Raw genomic sequence first — 22,209 nt, 5'->3', positions numbered from 1 at the left:
ACAGCAGGACAAGCAACTTTAGCTCATAGGTACTAACACCTAGAGTTCTTTTACTGAAGTTGCGCTAATTCAGGGAGGTCACACTCATTAGCATATTCATCCGGTACCACATGATTTTGAAAGAAAGAAATGTTGTCACAAGAAAATGTAATAACAGTCACAAAGAATGTGATTGATAGACATAAATATATCAATGATTTCTCTTAATCTCAAAATTTGCAACATTATCGTGAACTTGGATTTTTCATGAGTCAAACATTCATGAGTAATCAATTTTACAAATTTAACAGACAAGCATTTTGGTGCTTATGGTGGAACTTGCATTTGAATCAAAACTGCTATTACCAACTTTTTATACGCTTACTCCTTTTTTTTAAACCACTATTGCACAAACCATGGCTTGCCAAATAAAAGAGGTGTTATTTTGCAAAATAAATCTTCAAATTTAGCACTAATAGATGATTAACATACAAAATTGATCTACTTTCTTTTGATAAGTTGTCACTGATTAAAGAGTGAGTCTTTCGGTTTGAAATTTGTTTTATCTTGCCAATGTAAAAGAAGTAAACCTTGTAAAAATTCAACAACTACATACGGTAACATTACTGTGTAACTGCATCTAATGATGGAATGATTGATAATCAAAAAGCAGCTCTGAAAATCTAAAATAACCCTTCAGAAAGTCTTAAAAGCACACCTTGAAATTAAAAAAAAAATCAATTTAGTGTCTCTTTTCTTTTGCCTTGTATGCCATAAGCTGAGAACTTCTGTGGTTTCAGCAACTCAAATGGTAAAACTTGCATAATTTCGATCATCTTTCAACTAAGTCAATGGAGCATGCTGAAATACCAGTATGCTAAGAAAATGGTTTATACCAACAGATTCATAGATATCAAACTCCTAAGTTCAACTGTGATAATTACTGGTAATAAAGTGCTGCAATTTCAGCAAATTTCACATTAATCATTCTTCCATTGAAGTTTATTCAAATGCTTCTTCCAAATAATAAAATGCCTCCTTGCACGCCCTCTTTCCATGCTGTATTCAATTCATAACCAGTCCAAATCATTCTCTGCTTTGTCACAGATGTAAGGTAAAATTAAATCTCAACTACTTTTCACCTCAAGTCAAAATCAGCAAGGCATGGTTTGATTTACTCCTTTCAATTTCAATGCCTTACTAAAATAAGCCAAAGGATGTTCCCCAAAACCTTTCTCAAATTCCAATTTTCACAAAATCAAAGATAAGGCTTATTTTGAAAATATTTAAAAAGCAAAGGAATTGTTGCACTATTCCACACAGAGGAAATTAAGGAAGACAGGATAGGAGAGCTAAGAAGTTATAAATTAAATGTTTGTTAAATCCAAAAAGTATTAAAAATCGGTTGACTTGAATTACAATTTAATAGAGGCAGGCAAAGTGTGGGTTTCATTCCAGCCAGCAATTTGGAGAGAGACATGGAGATTTCAAGGTGAGCTGGCAATTCAGCCTGGAGAACTGCCCCACCTATACAGGTTCAACAACTTAGAATCTTATAATTGTGTATTTTTGAAAAAAAAACAAATCAGCTCCAATTACAGTCACATGACAAAAGATCGGAACAGATGGTCCATCTCAATTTGAACTAATAGTATAAATTTAATACTCCTTTGGTCCTCAACTGTAAGGTGACTGGGCAACTGTAAAAGCATTAGTGATTATTTTACTATGATAGATCTTGTCCTCTGTCTCCAGAATTAGCTGTAAGCACACAGCTCATCTTAGTGTCTTTGTGTCATGTATAAATGGAATTTCTTTACATTTAACAAACTGCAGACTGGGATTACTAGTTAGTTAGCAAGTGAACAAAAGCTGAAACACATTTCCCCATCCCATGTCAATAAAAATTAATAAAATACATCTCCAACAACAACGTACAAGACCATTACCTGCAGCCTGTAATTCCAAATTCACATCTGAATTCAGCTGACCCACGTAAGACAATGTTCCTCCATTAGCATCTGTAGTCACACATACTATTCTGAAATTAATAAAAATTGCAGTTGAAATAAGCTTCAGGAATGAAACTGAAAATCAAAGTCACGCTAATTATTTTGCTGTTCAAAACAAAAAATATTTTAATCAACTGTCCCCATGTATTACTCAAGTAACAAAGTTGGACACTCATAGCTGACATTAAACAAAGCAATCAAAACAAAGGAAATAATGTTAGCTTTAACGTAAAGCAGAAAAGGATTTACATGAATTGCTGACCCATCAATAAAAAAAGTTTTTTTTAGTTCTCATATTTAGGTTGAAATTACTCAAATCTAATAACATGAATTATTTTTCAGGACATTCTGAATTAAGATTTATTTTTCTTGGCTGTCTTAGAATAGTTTTTAGCTTATGCAACAGGATCCTGAACTCAATGCTGGGGAACATTTCGGAATTCATTTCATTGGAGCTCTGCAAAAGCCACTCCTTAGGAATGCAGGAGAGAACTAATTAATACATGAAGTCAGAGATATAGACCTGTAAAATTATTTCACTGTAAAACTTGAGTTAAGCAGAAATGGAAAACATTTGATCAATATTTGAGAAAATATTTACAGGGTCACTTAGGTTTTTTGAGTAACTAAAAGCACTGACCACATTCGTTTTAATACATTGCAGCATTAAGACCACTCAAGCACTGAAATAAACAGCAATCGAAAAATGAAAGAAAGAGTTAGGTTAAGATGAAAGCCACTATAGCCAATAAAAAAAAAGGAAATGACAAACTCATATAGTCTGGTAATGTCATTATTCCACATTTCTGCAATATAACATTGAAAGTAGCATTTTTTGTGTGTGCAAGCTGTTTGCAATCTTGAAAATAGTATCAACTATTATTTTTATTTTATACAGATTTAAATAAGCAGCTCATCAATGTTCAATTTGGACTCCACTGTGGCCACTTGCTTTCAAACCTGACTAAAACCTTCATCCAAATATGGACAAGAAAGTTGAATTCCAGGAATGAGACGAGAGCAGTTCTCCCTGATACCAAGGAGGTTTTAAGGCATGTGCGACACCAAGGAATCTTGGCAAAATTAAAGTCAATGGAAATCAGGGCAAAAAAGTATCTTGACACAAAGGGAGATATCTGTAGATGTTGAAGGCTAATTATTTCATATCCACAACATTTCCCAAAAGAACACCTGTAGGTAACATCCAGGTTTAACAATCTTCAGTTGTTTCATTATTGACCTTCCTGCCACCAAAACATCAGAATTCTGCATCTTTCCTGCCAGTTCCATTCACAACTCCTTAGATGTTGAAATAGCCCATGCTTGCACACAGCAAAACCTGGACAACATTTTGTCTTGACAGATAAATGGCAAGTAACAAATGCACAACACAAGTGCTAGGCAAAGGACATCTCCCACAAGAGAGAATCCAATAATCTCCCCATGATATTCCACTGGATTACCATTGCTGAATCTCAATAATTAAAATCCCAGCAGCTGCAACTGATCAGAAACCTAACTGGATCTGTCACAGAGTTGTAGAGCTGTACAACACGGAAAGAGACTTTTCAGTCCAATTCGCTCGTGCTGACAAGATATCCTAAATTAATCTAATCTCATTTGTCAGCATTTGGCCCATATCCCTCTGAACCCTTCATAATCATATAACCACCCAGATGCTTTTTAAATGCTGCAATTGTACCAGCCGCCACCACTTCCACTGGCAGCTTATTCCAAATACGCATCACCCTCTGCATGAAAAAGTTGCCCTTTAGGTCACTAAATCTTTCCCCTCTCACCTTCAAGTGATGCTCTCTAGCATTGGACTCCTCCACCCCAGGAAAAAGACCTTGGCTATTCACCTTATGCTACATGACTTTATAAACTTCTATAAGGTCACCTTTCAGCATCTGACACAAAAGGAAAACAGCCCCAGCCTATTCAGCCTTTCCCTATAGCTCAAACCCTCCAACTCTGGCAACATCCTTGTAAATGTTTTCTGAACCTTTCACAACATCCTTCCTATATCAGGGAGGCCAGAACTGAACAGCGTATCCCAAAATTGGCCTAGCCAATGTCCTGTACAGCCGCAACATGACCTCCCAAGTCCTATACTCAATGTATTGAAGCGTTCTAAACACCTTCTTCACTATCCTATCTACCGGGGATTCCACTTTCAAGAAACTATGAACCTGTACTCCAAGGTCCCTTTTTTTAAAGCAACACTCCCCAGGACCTTACAATTAAGTGCCTAAGTTCTGCCCTGATTTTTCTTTTCAAAATGCAGAACCTCACATTCATCTAAATTAAACTGGAGTCATAGAGGCTACAACAGCAGGTCAGAGGACAAGGGTTGTGCAAACAAGTAACCTCTCAATTCCCAAAGCTGCTCCAACTGTAGGTTAAGTGTGAGATAAAATACAGTACTTCTTACTTGTCTGGTTGTTGCTCAGCTGCACTCACTCAAGAGGTTTTACACCATTCAAGACAAAGCAGTTAATTTGTTTTGCACTTATCCATCACCTTAAATATTTGTTCTCTATGCTTATGACAACAGAGTCAACAGCACCTTTACATTAATCATAGCTACTGAGCAGGTACATTAGGAGCAATATCTTGACATCATAAGATGAAACTAGGACTTAATCATGTAACGTCTCAAGGAAGTTTTCTCCTACATTCTCTCTCTCGTGTACTGTGTCATCTTAACTGTGGCGACCAATTTTTCCCAGCAAAGCAAAGAAAGCTTGGAAATAGGTTGTTTTTTTGTTTTCTGTTGACTTATTTTCTGTTATTGACTGCAACTTCTTGGATTGAAACAGTGCGTGATTGTGTAGTTTCCAAAGTCAACAATTTCAAAATTATATCTCAACCAATGTGACTCCCTTCATGGAAGAACGAAATGCAAAGATTTAGAAATCAAATTCTAAAAGTTATTTTCTGATGATCATTCATTTTACTCAAAAAAAAAGAAGAATTTTCATTGTGTGGAGTACAGATATAGTGACAGATATAAAATGGAGAGAGATTGAAAAAGTTATTCTAAGGAGAATAAATTGCCAACTTGAATTTAAAACTTGATTTAAAATAAAGAACTCACGAAGGAGCTGTGGTAACCCCCGCATTCATAAGATTACGAAATTCAAACTCAGTTCTCCCACAATGGACAGGACAAAGAAACTATGCAGGTCCAGTTACACTAAACAAAAAGAAAAATCGGCATCCTGACAGTTTCTACAAAAATACACCCAAAAGCACTTTTAATTTAGAACAGTAAACTACTGCTCATAAAAGAAAAACTAAATAAATGTGATAGTTTGATTTATCCACCATTATTTACGGTTAGTATTATTCTCCACATAAACAAACAGAACAAGTGATGCATTATTTCAGAAAATGCTCCCCAAAAATTTTGATGTTGATGCATCCGGACAGCTATTAGATAGCTATACAGCACATTGATTCGGCCAGTTTTGGAATGTTGTGTGCAGTTCTGGTCTCCCTCCCATCGGAAGGATGTTGTGAAACTTGAAAAGGGTGCAGAAAAGATTTACAAGGATGCTGCCAGGATTGGAGGGTTTGAGCTATTGAGAAAGGCTGAATAGGCTGGGACTGTTTTCCCTGGATTTTACGGTTTATAAAATCATGAGGGGCATGGATAGGGTAACTAGATCTGGTCTTATCCCTGGCATGGAGGAGTCCAGAACTACAAGGCATAGGTTTAAGGATAGAGAGGGGAAAGATCTAAAAGGGACCTAAGGAGCAACGTTTCACTCAGAGGGTTGGAATGGGCTCCCAGAGGAAGTGGACGAGGCTGGTACGATTACAACATTGAAAACCAATCTGGACGGGTATATGGATAACAAGGGCTTAGAGGGATATGGGCCAAATGCTGGCAAATGGGAATAGATTAATTTACGATATCTCAACTTTTTCACAGAGAAGGTAGCACAGGTATGAAATAAGCTGCCAGAGGAAGTTGTGGAGGCTGGTACAATGGCAACATTTAAGAGACATTTGGATGGGTATACGAATAGGAAGGGTTGGTCAGCATGGACAAGTTGGACCGACGGGTCTGCTTCCGTGCTATACATCTCGATGACTCAATGTTACAATGTCAGCAAGAAATACTTCAGTTATCTTACCAATGCCACAACAAAATTCCTCACATTTTGGTTGGATCTTAACTGAGAAAGAAAACACCGAAAAAACCTTCTTGAGAAGATGCTTCTATGTACTATAAAAACAAATATGGACATAACATGAAAATATTAACAAATATTGACAAGAAAATCTGCTGAAAAAAAAGCACCCTTTTAAAAAAAAATTGTTCCAACTTAATATAATCAGATGGTAATAAGACAGGGCAAAAAACTGAAGTGATAGTTGGGAAACACTTTGCACCTAGTGATCATAATTCTATTTGTTTTAAAATATTATAAAAAAGATAAGCCTTCCATAAAAATAAAACTTTTAATTAGAGTAAAGCAAATTTTAATAGTACGAGACAAAAGCTTTCAAAAAATTGATTGGAGTAGACTGTTCACGGTTAAAGGGATGCCTGATAAGTGGGAGGCTTTCAAAAGTGTGATAACAGGAGTTTAACGGAATTATGATTTCTGATAGAGTGAAAGGTAAGGCTGGTACAATTAGAGAACAACAAATGAATATAGATATTGAGGCTCTTGTCAAGAACAAAAAAAATCATATATTGGATATAAACAACTGGGTTCAAATGAATCTCTTGAACAATATAAAGAGTGTAGGGGCATTCTTAAACAGGGAGATCAGGACGGCAAAGTGAGGATATGAGATAGCCTTGGTAATAAGGTTAAGGAGAATCCAAAGAGATTCTACAAATACATTAAGAGCAAGAAATTAACGAAAGACAGAGTAGGGCCCCTTAAAGATCAAAAAGGTCGTATTTGTGTTGAACCTCAGAAATTGGGAGAGATATAAAATTAATATTTCACATTTTTTTTAAGTTGCGAAGAAATGGTTTTGAACACAGCTCACGTTAGACAAGTCGAGGTGCTGGAAGTCTTAGAAAACAAAGCCAGAAAAATCCCCGAACCTAATTTAGTGTATCCCCCACCACTTTGTGGGAAATTAGGGAGGAAATTTGAGGGCCCCTTGCAGAAATATTCATATCATCTAAAGATAGGGGTGAGATGTCAAATGACTGGAGGGTGGCTAAGCTGTGCCTTTCTTTAGGAAGGGATGCAAGGAGAAGCCTAAGAACTATCGACCTGTGGATCTGACTTCAGTGGTAGGTAAGCTGTTCGAACGGATTCTGAAAGACAGGATTTATGTGCATTTGGAGAGGCAGGAGTGATCATGGACAGTCAGTATAGTTTTGTGCAAGGGAAATGGTGTCTCACAAACGCGATTAATTTTTTTTTGAGCAAGTAACCAAGATGATTGATGAAGGCAAAGTGGACATTGTTTACTTGGACTTTAGTAAAGCCTTTGACAAGGTACTAATTAGTCTACTATGCAGAAAAGTTAGATCACATGGGATTCAGGGTAAGGTTATGAATTGGATACAAAATTGGTTTAACAGTAGGAGACAGAATGGTGGTGGAGAGTTGTTTGTCGGACTGGAGGCCTGTGATCAGTAGTGTTCTGCCAGGATCAGTGCTGAATTCACATTCTTTTTGTCATTTATATAAATGATTTAGATAAGATTAGATTAGATTAGAATACTTAGTGTGGAAACAGGCCCTTCGGCCCAACAAGTCCACACCGCCCCACCGAAGCGCAACCCACCCATACCCCTACATTTATCCCTTACCTAAGGCTACGGACAATTTAGCATGGCCAATTCACCTGACCTGCACATCTTTGGACTGTGGGAGGAAACCGGAGCACCCGGAGGAAACCCACGCAGACACGGGGAGAACGTGCAAACTCCACACAGTCAGTCGCCTGAGGCGGGAATTGAACCCGGGTCTCTGGCGCTGTGAGGCAGCAGTGCTAACCACTGTGCCACCGAGCCACCCACTATAAGATTATAGAAAACATGGTAAGTAAGTTTGCAGATGACACCAAGATTGGTGGTATAGTGGACAGTGAAGATGGTTCTCTAGGATTACACAGAGATCTTGATCAATTGGGTCAAAAGGGTGAAACGTGGCAAATGTAGTTTAATTTGGATAAATGCGGAGGTATTGCCTTTGTTTGTTTCAACAAAATGTAAGATTTAGACAATTAAACGTAGGTCCTTGGGTAGTCTCGCAGAACAGAGACACCTAGGGGTTCAAAGACATAATTCTTTGACGTCTGCATGACACACATAGATAGGGTGGTTAAGAAGGCATTTACTATGCTTTCCTTCATTGTTCAGACCGGAGTACAGGGATTTTATATTAAGGTTGGACATTGGTGAGTACTCTGTCCAGGCTAGTTGCCCTGATATAGGAACGATATTATTAAGCTAGAGAGGTATCAGAAGAGATTTATCAGCATGTTGCTGGGAATGGAGGGTCTGAGTTGTAAGGAGAGGCTGGAACGTTTGTCACTGGAGTGTACGAGGTTGAGAGATGACCTTATACCAGTTTATAAAATTGAGAGTATACACAAGGAGAATTACAGGTGTCTGTTCCCGACGGTGGGGGCATATTCAAGACTTGCGGGGATATTTTTAAGGTGAGGAGAAAAAGATTTAAAGACACAGAGTACCTTTTTCAAACACAGGAAAGTGATTCATGTGTGGAATGGACTTCCAGAGGAAGTGGTGGATGCGGGTACAGTTGCAACATTTAAAGTACATTTAGATAAATAGATGAACAAGAAATGTTTGGAGGGATATGGGCTAAGCGCAGGCAGGTGGGACTAGCTTAGTTTGGGATTATGGTCAGCATGGATTGGTTGGACTGAAGGATATGTTTCTGTGCTATATGGCTAATGATTCAACTGAAAAAAAAGGAAGAAACTACATTGCCTTTGTTTGAACATTGATGTGTCAAGGGCTTACGATACATTTCAAAGTTACTTTATAACACATCAAAACAGGTCGTTACTTTGTTAACAAGGATAACACAACATTAGAGCTGAAAATGTGTTGCTGGAAAAGCGCAGCAGGTCAGGCAGCATCCAAGGAACAGGAGAATCGATGTTTCGGGCATAAGCCCTTCTTCAGGAAGCCTGAAGGGCTTATGCCCGAAACGTCGATTCTCCTGTTCCTTGGATGCTGCCTGACTTGCTGCGCTTTTCCAGCAACACATTTTCAGCTCTGATCTCCAGCATCTGCAGCCCTCACTTTCTCCCCTAACACAACATTAGATACAAGATTTTGTTACTTGGGTAAATTATGACAAAGTTCATGTATAGGGTTACCCGACTCCAAATTCGCAGAACAGTTTTGTGGTTACAGTTACCCAGGGTTTACTGTGTCCGGAACATATTATAGGGAACTTTCCGGAACCAAGGACCAGCATGCTACTGGGAAGATACATCTCCCATTGAAATGAATGGGTTTGCACCTTTCCACAGTAGGTCCTGGAACATATCCCCTGTGGATATGGGGTGGATTACTGTCCAGTACAGATAGGTATCAAGGTCACAGGCATGAATCTTGCCTATGAAAATGTGGATGTACGTGATTCATAAAATACAAGTAGAAATCCTGAAGTACACTTTTTTTAAAAAAAAGTTACCTCACATAGAAATAGAAGTAAGGAAACATGCCACCTGGCCCAATCAGCAATGTTCCACTCTAGCCTCCTCTTCCTTTGACTTATGGCACAATAGCTCAGTGGCATTGTTGCCTCAGTGCCAGGGATCCAGGTTCAATTCCACCCTTGGGCAACTATGTGCAGTGTGCATATTCTCCCCATGTGCGGGGGCTTCCTCTCGTTTCCTCCCACAGTCCAAAGACATGCAGGTTAGGTGGATTGGTGATGTTAATTTGCCCATAGAGTCCAGGAATGTGTAGGTTATGTGGGTTAGCTATAGGAAATGCAGGATTGTAGGGTAGGGGAGCGAGTCTGGGTAGGATGCTCTTCGGAGAGTTGGTATGGCCTTGTTGGGCCGAATGGCTTGTTTCCACGTTGTAGGGATTCCATAGATTCTTGCCAGTCAACCTACCTTCTCCCCAAATCTATCTTTCCTCGAAGCACATCTATGTGATTTGCCTCAACCACTCCTTTTGGCAGCAAATTCCACAGTCTCCAAACATTTCTTCTGAATTTCTTATTTGATTTCGTAATAACAATTTACATTGATGGCATCTAACTTTGCTCTACCCACATGTGGAAACAGTTTGTGACAAGAACCCAGCAAAATCTTCCATAAATTTTAAAAGTTCTCTACCATGATCAAAGAACTACAGTACTATTTATCCTTTCCTAATAAAGATCATCTCTTAATTCAGGAACCATCCTGATAAATCTTTCTTATATATTGTCAGAGGCTAAGGGGTGACCTTATAGAGGTTTACAAAATCATGAGGGGCATGGATAGAGTAAATAGACAAGATCTTTTCCCTGGGGTGGGGGAGTCCAAAACAACAGGGCATAGTTTTAGGGTGAGGGGGGGGGGAAAAAGGTATAAAAAGGGACCAGAGAGCAACATTTTCACGCAGAGGACGGTGCCTGTATGGAATAGGTAGTGGTGGAGGCTGGTATAATTACAACATTTAAAAGGCATCTGAATGGGTATATGAATAAGGGCTTGGAGGGATATGGGCCAAGGGCTGGCAAACTGGACTAGATTAGGCTAGGATATTAGGTTAGTCTGGCATGGATGAGCTAAACCCAAGGGTCTGTTTCTATGCTGTACATCTCTACGACTGTGACCCTATGACCCACAGACTGCAGTGAAGGCAGACAACTGTACCTCATCCTAGACCATCATGGAAGCCAACCTTCTATCTGTGGTCTCCATGTATATGGTTTGTTGCCACAGAAAGTCTGCCAACTTCACAGCACCACCACACCCCAAATAAAGCTCTCCTACAACCTATTCCATCAACCAGAAGATATGGAAGCTTAAACACACACACCGGCAGGTTCAGGGACAGTTTCTTCCGGTCTTTATTAGACAGATGAATGGACACTAACTGCAAATAATGCTCATCAGGTTAATGTCGATCTTGCCTAGCACATGCTCTTAGCGACACAAGTGTCTGCCTTTAACCTTTTATTTTAAAACCGTACGATCTATGTCCTTGCTCACTATGATCTGCCTATACTGCTCGCAAACAAAGCTTTTCACTACACTTTGTTACATTTAACAATAAATTGAATGAAATCAAGCGGCACTGGATTTAGAATGACTTACTCACTGATTTGATTCATTTATTTTTTGTCACATACATTTGTTACAAAATACAGTGTTAGTGCTGCATAGTGTGGCCACTCTCTGATGCCATCTTTAAATACAGAGAAAGAAAGAAATAAAAGGTGTCTAACTTTACAGCCATTGACACTCAGTTTGAGTTCTATCAAGGCTATTCAACTTCCAACCTCATTAATCTTTGTCCAATTATGAACAAAGAAGTCAAACTGAGTGACTGCCCTTGATAAAACAGTGCATTTGACCAAGCATGGGTGGCATCCAGTTGTAGGAGCGAAATAAGACTTCGTGGGAATCAGGCAAAAGTCCCACTGGTTGGAGTCAAACCTAGCACAAAAGGACAATATTGTTAAAGGTCAGTTGTCTCAGCTCTAGGACATCTCCGCAGGAGTTCCTCAGTAGCATTAGTAAAACATCACAGCATCCAGACCATTGAGTCTGCTCTGCCATTTAATTAGATCATAGTTCATTTAATAAGATCATAGTTCATTTAGTAATCCTTTATATAATTTCTTGCCTTTCCCATGTAACCCTTGATTCCCTGATTAAAAATATTCAAGACTTTAATACAAAATGAACTAGCCTTTACTAGCCTCTATGGTAAAGTGTTCATCAGATTCACTACCTTTGAAAGAAGAATTTCCTCTCCATCTGTCTTAAAAAAGGACAACACTTTACTCTTAGGATTATGCTCTCTGGTCCTTGACTCCCCCAAAGTTGAAACAAGCTTTCCATACCTACCCAGTAAAGTCCACCAAGAATCATGTTTCAATAACGTAACCTCTCATTCTTCTAAACTCCAATAAACACAGGCCCAATTACAAATGTCATTTCTCCATACCTGGAATCAACGTAGTGAACCTTCACTGGGCTGCCTCCAGTCCAGTATATCTTTCCATAAAGGGACTCAAATTTTTTCATATTATTGTAGCTGCGTTCTGATTAATGCCTTGTATAGCATTAGCAAGTCTTCACTTTTATATTCCATTCCCACTGAGATAAAAAGGTCAACCTCCCATTTGCCTTCCACATTACCTACCAAAATTGCATTCGAGGTTTTCACGATTTGTGAACAAGGAATCCAAAAACCTCTCTTGGGTCAATGGTCTTTAGCTGCTTCAATTATTGTCCTTTCATTGCAAGGTCAGACATGGAGATGTTTGCTGATGACTGCACAACATGCAGCACCTTTTGTGACTCTGCTGAGACTGAAGCAGTCCATATGCAACTACAACAAGACCTGAACGATACCCAGGTTTAGGCTGATAAGTAGCAAGTAAAATTCAATTCACAGAAGTGCCAGGTAACAACCATCTTCAGCAAAATCCAATCTAACTATTGCCCTTTGATAAGACATTACAGTTACAGAATCATCCCCACCATCAACACACTGGTGGCTACCATTGACCAGAAAATGGAACTGGATGAGCCAAATATTTATTGTGGCTACAAGAACAGGTCAGAAGGTAGGAATCATGCAGCAGTTAATTTGCCTTCTGACTCCCCAAAAACAACTACAAGGTACAAGTCAGTGGTGTATTGAATACTAGGAGAAAGGGAGGTCTGCAGATACTGTAGATCAGAGTCGAGTGTGTGTTGCTGAAAAGCACAGGTCAGGCAGCATCTGAGCAGGAGAATCGATGAAGGGCTCTGGCCTGAAACGTCAATTCTAGTGTATTGAATACTCCCCAGTTTCCCAGATGTACACAGCTCCAACAACACAAGAGATCTGACACTATACAGGACAAAACTAATTGACAATGTATCTACAAACATTCACTCCCTCCACCAGTGATACCCAATGCAGCATCTACAAGGCACACTGCAGAAATTCACCAAGGCTCCATAGAAAGTATATTTCAAAGTCATGATTACCAACATTTAGAAGGACAATGGCAGTAGTTACATGGGAGCATGCCCATCTCCAAGCCACACAAAATTCTGACTTGGAAGCGATTTGCCATTCAGTCAAAGTCCTGGAAATCTGTCCCTAATAGCACTGTGCGTGCATATACAGCTAATGAACTGCAATGGTTCAATAAGGCAGCTTGCCATCACCTTCAAGAGAAACCAGGGATGAGCAATGAATTCTGTCCAACCCAGCACCACACACATCCTATGAATGAATAAAAACTTAATAACAAAGTCATTGAATAAATCCAAACACTTAAGTTGTTGAATCAAATATCTGGAGTTAAAGCTGAGCCGGCTTCTGTTTGAACGGGGCTGGATGCCCAGTTATCTGAAACATCTCTCTGCCCGATGTTTTTGAACTTCTTGAAACCTCAGTCTACCACCGATCCTTCGAATCGTACAGACATATTTAGAGGACAGATTGCTGCACGCGAGCCATTCAATCAACAGCTGCTCGGACCAGTTGGCCCGTTTCTGTGCTGGTATATATCCTATATCGGTGTTCTGACCAACCCCCGTACCTGTGCTGACCATCAAAATTCTCCAAGGAGACGGTGACCGGCACACTCCCGATGAAAGTGGCCGTGTCCCCGCCCGCACTGCTACCGCAATAGGCCGGCACCGCACCGCTACCACCTCCACCGGCGGCGGCAGTAGCAGCAGCAATGTGAGTGGCCGGCTCCGTCCTAACAGCCGCTTTCCTACTCGGTTGAACGGCAGCGAAGGGGGACGAGGCGAAATCGGTCCGCAGCGGGGCCTGCGGTTGCCCGGCTACCGCCTCTACCTCCTCCGATTGCAGCTCCATATTCACGCGCAACGGGGCACGACCCAGGCCGCCTGCCAATAGAAACACAGAGCTCGATGGTGGGCGAGCCAAGCCGGCGCCAGCCAATACGAGCAGAGAGCCCAAGTTGAGGGCGGGGACGTTATTAAGCGGCAACCAGTGGTTATCGGAAGAGTGGGCGGGGCGGGGGAGCGAGCAGCCAGATGCCCGGCGTTCAATAGTCACGCGCCCAACCGTCCAAACTGTCGTCCGTTAGAACCACCACTACAACAACAACCATCATCTTCATTTTCACACGCGCGTAAAATACACACAGACTTTGTACACCCTTCATTCGGTCTCGCTGTAAGGGCGCAACCGCAATTTGGTCGAATATAATGGAAAAAAAACTAAAGGAGTTATTAGCTTCACTGCTAACAGCCCCACTGACCGTTAGGCGTGTCTCTTTCTTTACCACATCCCACCCGTTAACGTCACGAGGAACGTCGCCGAGCGGCGCTTCAACCAATCAGAGCGTCGCGGGGTGAGGCCAGCGGCTGAGGGGCGGGGCCTGACCGCGCGACCTTGCGGACAGCTATCTGTCAGACAGACGGCAGGAGCGGCGGCGGAGGCGGGTCAGAGGGGTCGTTTTCTGATGTCAGGATCATGCAGCCGGAGCAGCCCCCGACTCCGCAGCACGGCAAGTCGCAACTGAACGCCGCGGGAGATGGCTGTAGTGTCGGGTCGGAGCCTGCGGCGGGAGAGGACGGTCAGTATCCACTCGGGGCGATCACCACTTCGTGAGCTGTTCCTGGGTGCAGACATCTCCGGTGGGGATTTGTTACAGTCAAAACATTGGGTGGTGTCTGTCTGTCTGTCTATGCATCACAAATTTGATTTAGGCTTGTAATATTTTCCACGAAAAATGTGTCTGCCAGATTTTTGCAATTCAGTTTGCAAAAGTAAACAGCATTGGATGCTTTTATGCCAGGTTGTAGGTGTGGTATGCTTTAAATAGCCTTTTGCGCATAATGTCTTGTTATGCATTTCAAATTATATTTTTTACTTTAACGTCAGATACCAAAACAGCATTTTTTTTTCTGATTTCCAACATCCGCAGTTTTTTTTAACATTACACATCGCTAAAAGTCAAACCGTAAATTGCCCGGTTGATCTAAATTAACTATATCGGTGATTTTACACGCAGCGCTATCAGTTTATGAAATTAGATTAGATTAGATTCCCTACAGTGTGGAAACAGATCGTTCAGCCCAAACGTCCACACCGACCCTCTGAAGAGTAACCCACCCAGACCCATTTCCCTCTGACTAATGTACCTAACACTATGGGCAATTTAGCATGATGTAGGTTTGCACAAAATTATTTTGATCTCATTGTATTTGATACATTTGTAATGACTGAAAATTCTGCTATTTGGTTTGCACCAAACTGAGTTAAAATCCAGAAACTATAAACATCCTTTGTGAAAATGCACAACAGTTAGGCATAGATCTGCAAAGTAAGAACACAGGTTAAAAACAATGACTGCAGATGCTGGAAACCAGATTCTGGATTAGAGTGGTGCTGGAAAAGCACAGCAGTTCAGACAGCATCCAAGGAGCAGGAAAATCAACATTTCGGCAAAAGACCTTCATCAGGAATTCTAATAGCAGATGAGAGGACTGATGATGGTAGATGTGAAGTCTGTTACTTTTTTTTTCTTTCCTTTTAAAAAAGACATAAGTTTGATATTAAAGATCAATTCCTTAAAGCAGTCAAGATAGATCACAAGGAGAGTGCGTTCTGGAAAAGCACAGCAGTTCAGACAGCATCCAAGGAGCAGAAAAATCAACATTTCGGCAAAAGACCTTCGTCAGGAATTCTAATAGCAAATGAGAGGACCGATGATGGTAGATGTGAAGTCTGTTACTTTTTTTCTTTCCTTTTAAAAAAGACATAAGTTTGATATTAAAGATCAATTCCTTAAAGCAGTCAAGATAGATCACAAAGGAGAGTGCATTGTATAGCGTTCAGAGCGGCAACACCGGCATCTCCAAAACATTCTTCTATTCATATATTTTAGGCACAAAATCACACCGAGGCCTTCTAGCTTAAACAAGAGGATTGAGGGATGACCTGATCTATTTATCCTTTCATATTCTTTCAGACCCAAGCAAGGAAGATTTGTATTTATGTTGTGTTTTTACAATCACCAGATGTTGCAAAGTGCTGTACAGCCAACTAATACTTTTGAAATCAAGCCACAGTTATAAAGAATATTTTACAAATGTAGTGGGGATGGTACAACTTGCAAGTATAGGTGGCACTTTAAAATGCAGTAGAACTTGTAAAAGAATGAATACTGGAATCATGCTCAAAATCAGGAAGAAAATACGCATATCTAGGGTGCAGACATATTTTCCAGCTACAGCACTTGTACATATGTTGGCACTTCCATACCTATGAAATACATGAAACTATAATCAAAGTGATAGTTTCATGTATTTCTGGTGTATGAGTAGAAAAAAATTAGTTGAAGTAATTTGTAAATAGTGTCCAGATAAAGATCTATTTATGCAAATTTACAATAGAATCTTGCTTCCCCAGTGTAATGAAACCTACCTTGTATTTCTTCAGAATCTTTAAATAAAACATTCTAAAGCATACCATAGGGGAGGGGGTGAAATATGACACCAAGCTGCAGAAGCAACATTGGGGATAGTATTAACATGTTCAGATAAATGGATTTAGGGAGCATCCTAAAGATGGAAAGGGAGGTAGTGAGACAAGTAAGGAAGGAGGAAATTCCAGAGCATTAGCAACTCGAGGCATGAGCATCAATAGTGGATCAGTAATAATCAGGATGTTCAAGAAGCCAGAATTAGAAATGTGCAGATATTTTATAGGGTTGTAGAGATGGAGGTGATTTGAATTAGGGAGAGCAGTAGAGGAATTTGAAAACAATGATAATAACTGATTAATTTTCTTGCAAAATACAAAGTGAGTGAAAAGTTTGTTATCAGCCTTTTACAATGAAAGGACCGTTTCCCAAAGTGGTTAAAAATAGTAATTGGAAAGGTTTATGGTTAGCTTTGCCTTTTTTTTAAGTTTATAACCATACGTAGCTTTCACCTAATGCGTTTTGTGCCACCACTTTTTACTACAAAACATATAATATGTTTAAAATATAATTAATGAGCTGTTTTAAAAACTTATGGGTGTTGTGATGATATGAGCGACACTATAGCATGAAAACTCTCTTTTGGCCTTCATTTGCAATATGCTTTGAGCAACCAAGCCTTTTGGGTAGGTAAATTAAAAGGCGGAGATGCTGATTTGTACTCATCAGCACATTTTTCTTTCCCTTTTGAGTGACACAGCTTACTAAAGGAAAAGGGACAGAGCTGGAAAAAGATCAAACTTCCCCAAAATAAAGAACCGTGTTGCAGGAAGGCTACTGTTAAGGATGGTTAAAGATGCTAAGAAAGAATTTCAATCTGCTATTTAAGTCATATTTAAGTTCATGCATCATTCATGACTCCTTAGATATAGAAGCAATCCATGTTCAAATGCAACAACATCAGCACAATATCCAGACTTGGGCTGACGCGTCACAAGTAACATTTGTGCCATAGCAATCTAACCACATTCCCTTAACATTCAGTTGCCATCACTGAATCCCTCACTATCTACATCCTTCGGGTTAGCATTGACTAGAAACAGAACTGAACTGGCCACATAAACATTGGGCTCCAAAGGCAGGTCAGATGCTAGAAAAACTGCAGCAAGTAACTCCCCTCCTAGCTCTCCACTTGCTTCAATGGGTTCAGCTCCAACAACATTCAAGAAGCTCGATGCCATCCAAGAAAAAGTAACCCACTTGATTGGCACCACATTGGTAAACATCTACTCCCTCCGCCCAATGACAGTCAGTGGCTGCAGTATGAAATATCTACAAGATACACTGCAAACATTCTGCAGCACCTTTCAAACTCAGACCATTCCCCTCCATTTTGTCCGCCCGGTGAGGAGAGAAGGTGAGGTGAAGTAGGGTTGCCAGGATGGGTAAGGTTTCTTCCCCGCTTAAAAAGGGACTTACCTCAGGATTTGGGCCTCCATTTTGCCAGAGCGGTGAGGAGAGAAGGTGAGGTGAAGCGAGGTCTGCCGGGAAGTTAAGGGCTTAATTTATATTTGGGCAGTGGCTAAACCTGTGATACTACACGTCCTGCCCTCCTCCTCTAAGTGGAAGAAAAATACTTTATAAGGTAAGGCTTTTATTTCTTATCTTTTTTTTCATTTATTTAAGTGCATTGTTTGGTTTTAGTTAGTTCATATAAAGCTAAGCTTACAATGGCAGAGGACCTCAGACCCGTGGCAGGTGCCTCTTGCTTGATATGGGAGCTTAGGAACGTGTCTGACGTTCCTGACTCTTACACTTGCAAGAAGTGTGTCCAGCTGCAGCTCGTGTTTGACCGCATGACGGCTCTTGAGCTGCGGATGGACTCACTGTGGAGCATCCGCGATGCTGAGGAGGTCATGGATAGCAGGTTTAGTGAACTGGTCACACCGCAGGTTAAAATTGCTGAGGGAGACAGTGAATGGCTGACAAAAAGACAGCAAAAAGACTAGGAAGGCAGTGCAGGTGTCCCCTGCAGTCATCTCCCACCAAAACAGGTATACCGTTTTGGATACTGTTGGGGGAGATGGCTCACCAGGAGAGGGAAGCAGTTGTCAAGATCATGGCACGGTGGCAGGCATTGCTATTCAGAAGGGTGGGAAAAAGTTTCATAGGGCCATAATCATAGGGGGTTCTATTGTGAGGGGAGTAGATAGGCCATTCTGTGGCCGGAAATGGGATTCCCTGATGGTATGTTGCCTCCCAGGTGCTCAGGTCAGGGATGTCACTGATCGGCTGCAGAGCATTCTAAAAGGGGAGGGTGAACAGCCAGTTGTCTTTGGTGCATATAGGCACCAACGATACAAGTAGAAAGTGAAATGAGGTCCTGAAAGAAGAATTCAGGGAGCTAGGAGAGAAGTTAAAGAGGAGGACCTCAAAGATAGTGATCTCGGGATGACTACCAGTACCACGTGCTAGCCAGCGTAGAAATGAAAAAATAGTCAGGATAAACACATGGCTTGAGAGATGGCGTGGGAGGGAGGGGTTCAGATTTGTTGGAAATTGGGACCTGTTCTGGGGAAGGTGGGACCATTACAAAATGGACAGTCCACATCTGAACCAGACCGGAACCAATGTCCTTGGGGGAGTTTTTGCTACTGCTGTTGTGGAGGTTTTAAACTAATGTGGCAGGGGACTGGGAATCAGAAGAGAAAACATGTAGGCAGCGAGGTGGAGACTGTAAGAATTATGAAGATAGCATTAATAAAGGGAAGAGTTGGCAGAGAGCAGGTGAACGCAAAAGAACTAGTGGAATGAAATGTATCTACTTTAATGCAAGGAGTATAGTGTGTAAGGCAGATCAACTTAGGGCTTCGATTGGTGTCTGGGAGTATGATATTGCAATCACAGAGATTTGGTTGAAGGAAGGGCATGATGATTGGCAACTAAATATTCCAGGAAACAGACACTTCAGAGAGGACAGGGAGGGTGGGGTGGAGTTGCATTGCTGATCAGGGACGATATCACGGCTGTGCTAAAGAAGGACACTATGGAGGTCTTGGGTAGTGAGGCAATATGGGTGGAGCTGAGAAATAAGAAGGATACAGTTACATTATCGGGGCTCTATTACAGGCCTCCCAACTGTGAGCGTGAGGTAAAAGAACAAATAGGTAAACAGATTATGGAAAGATGTAGAGGCAATAGGGTAGTGGTGATGGGAGATTTTAATTTTCCCAACATTGACTGGGATACTCTTAACGTCAGAGGTCTGGATGGATTAGAATTTGTAAGAAGCGTCCAGGATAGATTTCTAGAGCAGTATGTCAATAGTCCGACGAGGGAAGGGGCCATATTGGACCTGGTACTGGGGAACGAGCCAAGCCAGGTGGTAGAAGTTGCGGTGGGGGATTTCTTTGGGAACAGTGACCACAATTCTGTAAGTTTTAAAATACTCGTAGATAAAGAAGAGAGTGGTGCTAAGGGAAGAGTACTAAACTGGGCCAAGGCCAATTATATCAAAATTAGGCAGGAGCTTGGAAATGTGGATTGGACACGCAGCACACCAGAACTGCAAAAAGAGGAAGAAGAACACCTCCATAATGTATTCGCCAAAAACGGATACCCCTGCAATTTCATCAACAGATGCCTAAGGGAAAGACAATGGAATGAGGACATGCCACAACCCAAAGGACTAGCCACGTTATCAAACATCAAGAACATTTCTGAACTGACAGCCAGACTACTACGACCACTAGGACACATAACAGCACACAAACCAACAGCCACTCTCAGACAACTCATCAGGACAAAGGACCCGATAACCAGCATGAGCAAAACCAACGTAGTGTACAAAATCCCATGCAAGGACTGCACAAAACACTACATAGGACAAACAGGAAGATAGCTAACGATCTGTATCCATGAACACCAACTAGCCACGAAACGACACAACCAGCTATCCTTAGTAGCCACACACGCAGATGACAAGCAACATGAGTTCGACTGGGACAGCACTACTATTATAGGACAAGCCAAACAGAGAACAGCCAGGGAATTCCTAGAGGCATGGCACTCATCCACAGATTCTATCAACAAACACATCGACCTGGACCCAATATACCGACGACTGCAGCGGACAGCTGGAACTGACAACCAGAAGCGGCAGAGACAAACCATTATAAATGCCGGAGGAAACAACACAGAAGCGCTTCACAGGAGGCTCCCAAGCACTGAGGATGTCACCTAGACAGGGGACGAAACGTCTGCAACACAAATTCCCAGCTCGGCGAACAGAACCACAACAATGAGCAGCCGAGCTACAAATCTTCTCTCAAACTTTCAACACACCTATTTGAAGGAAGTCCACATTTGAGATGTGGGAGGCTTTCAAATATAGGTTAAAGATAGTGCAGGATAGGCATGTCACGTTGAAGGCAAAGGATAGGAAGGGCAAGATTCGTGAACTGTAGATGACAGGAGAAATTGTACGATGAGCCAAGAGGAAAAGGGAAGCATACATAAGGTCTAGGCAGCTAAGAACAGAACGGGCCTGGAAGAATATCAGAAGAGTAGGACAAGTCTTAAACAAGGAATCAAGCAGGCTAAAAGGGGTCATGAAATAGCTTTAGCAAGCAGAATTAAGGAGAATCCCAAAGCATTTTATTCTTATATAAGAAGCAAGCTGGATAACTAGAGAAAGGATTGGTCCACTAAAGAATAATGAAGGAAGGCTGTGAGTCGAACCTGAGAGAATGGGTGAGATTCTGAATGATTACTTTGCATCAGTGTTCACTGAGAGGAGCGTGATGAATGTTGAGATTAGAGATAGAAGTGACCAAGTTGATAGATGAAGCTAGGGCTATTGATGTCATATGCATGGACTTTAGTAAGGCGTTTGATAAGGTTCTCAATGGTAGACTAATGGAGAAAGTGAAGTCGCATGGTGTGCAGGGTGTTCTAGCTAGGTGGATAAAGAACTGGTTGAGCAACAGGAGACAGAGTAGTAGTTGAAGGGAGTTTCTTGAAATGGAGAAAGGTGACCAGTGGTGTTCCACAGGGTCAGTGTTGGAGCCACTATTGTTTGTAATATACATAAATGATCTAGAAGAGGGCACTGTTGGTATGATCAGCAAGTTTGCAGATGACACGAAGATTGGTGGAGTATCAGAAAGCATAAGGAACTGCCAGAGAATACAGGAGGATGTAGATAGATTGGAGAATTGGTGGAAAAGTGGCAGATGGTTTTCATTCCAGAGAGATGAGGTGATGCATTTGGCAAGACTAATTCTAGAGCGAATTATACAATGAATGGAAGAGCCTTGGGAAAAGTTGATGGGCAGAGAGATCTGGGAGTGCAGGTCCATTGTACTCTGAAGAGAAAGTGAGGTCTGCAGATGCTGGAGATCAGAGCTGGAAATGTGTTGCTGGAAAAGCGCAGCAGGTCAGGCAGCATCCAGGGAACAGGAGAATCGACGTTTCGGGCATAAGCCCTTCTTCAGGAATGGGGAAAGTTTGTCCAGCAGGCTAAGATAAAAGGTAGGGAGGAGGGACTTGGGGGAGGGGCGTCGGAAATGTGATAGGTGGAAAGAGGTCAAGGTGAGGGTGAAAGGTCAGACTGGGGTGGGGGC

The 22,209-nt window shown here is 41.3% G+C and overlaps 2 protein-coding genes across 4 annotated transcripts in view; one reads left to right on the top strand and one right to left on the bottom strand.

The window, feature by feature from the left end:
- The window catches only part of LOC122539413, a 64,303-nt gene extending 50,083 nt beyond the window's left edge, over nt 1–14,220 (bottom strand). The window contains exons 1-2 of the mRNA XM_043674228.1: nt 13,724–14,220; nt 1,929–2,020 (exon numbers count right to left, since the gene is read on the bottom strand). Coding sequence (XP_043530163.1) covers nt 1,929–2,020; nt 13,724–14,007 — 376 coding nt within the window. The 5' untranslated portion in view covers nt 14,008–14,220. The remainder of the gene's footprint in view (nt 1–1,928; nt 2,021–13,723) is intronic.
- A 228-nt stretch (nt 14,221–14,448) lies between these two features.
- Nucleotides 14,449–22,209, top strand: part of wfs1b (Wolfram syndrome 1b (wolframin)) — a 41,730-nt gene continuing 33,969 nt past the window's right edge. For 2 of the 3 annotated variants that reach the window (XM_043674226.1, XM_043674224.1), the window contains exon 1: nt 14,454–14,734. In XM_043674226.1, coding sequence (XP_043530161.1) covers nt 14,632–14,734 — 103 coding nt within the window. In that variant the 5' untranslated portion in view covers nt 14,454–14,631. Of the gene's footprint in view, nt 14,796–22,209 lie in introns of all 3 variants that reach the window. The other variant, XM_043674225.1, reaches the window with a different exon arrangement.

Source organism: Chiloscyllium plagiosum, chromosome 32, assembly GCF_004010195.1.
Source record: "Chiloscyllium plagiosum isolate BGI_BamShark_2017 chromosome 32, ASM401019v2, whole genome shotgun sequence".
Classification (NCBI taxonomy): domain Eukaryota; kingdom Metazoa; phylum Chordata; class Chondrichthyes; order Orectolobiformes; family Hemiscylliidae; genus Chiloscyllium; species Chiloscyllium plagiosum.
This window is presented reverse-complemented; position numbering and strand designations above follow the sequence as displayed.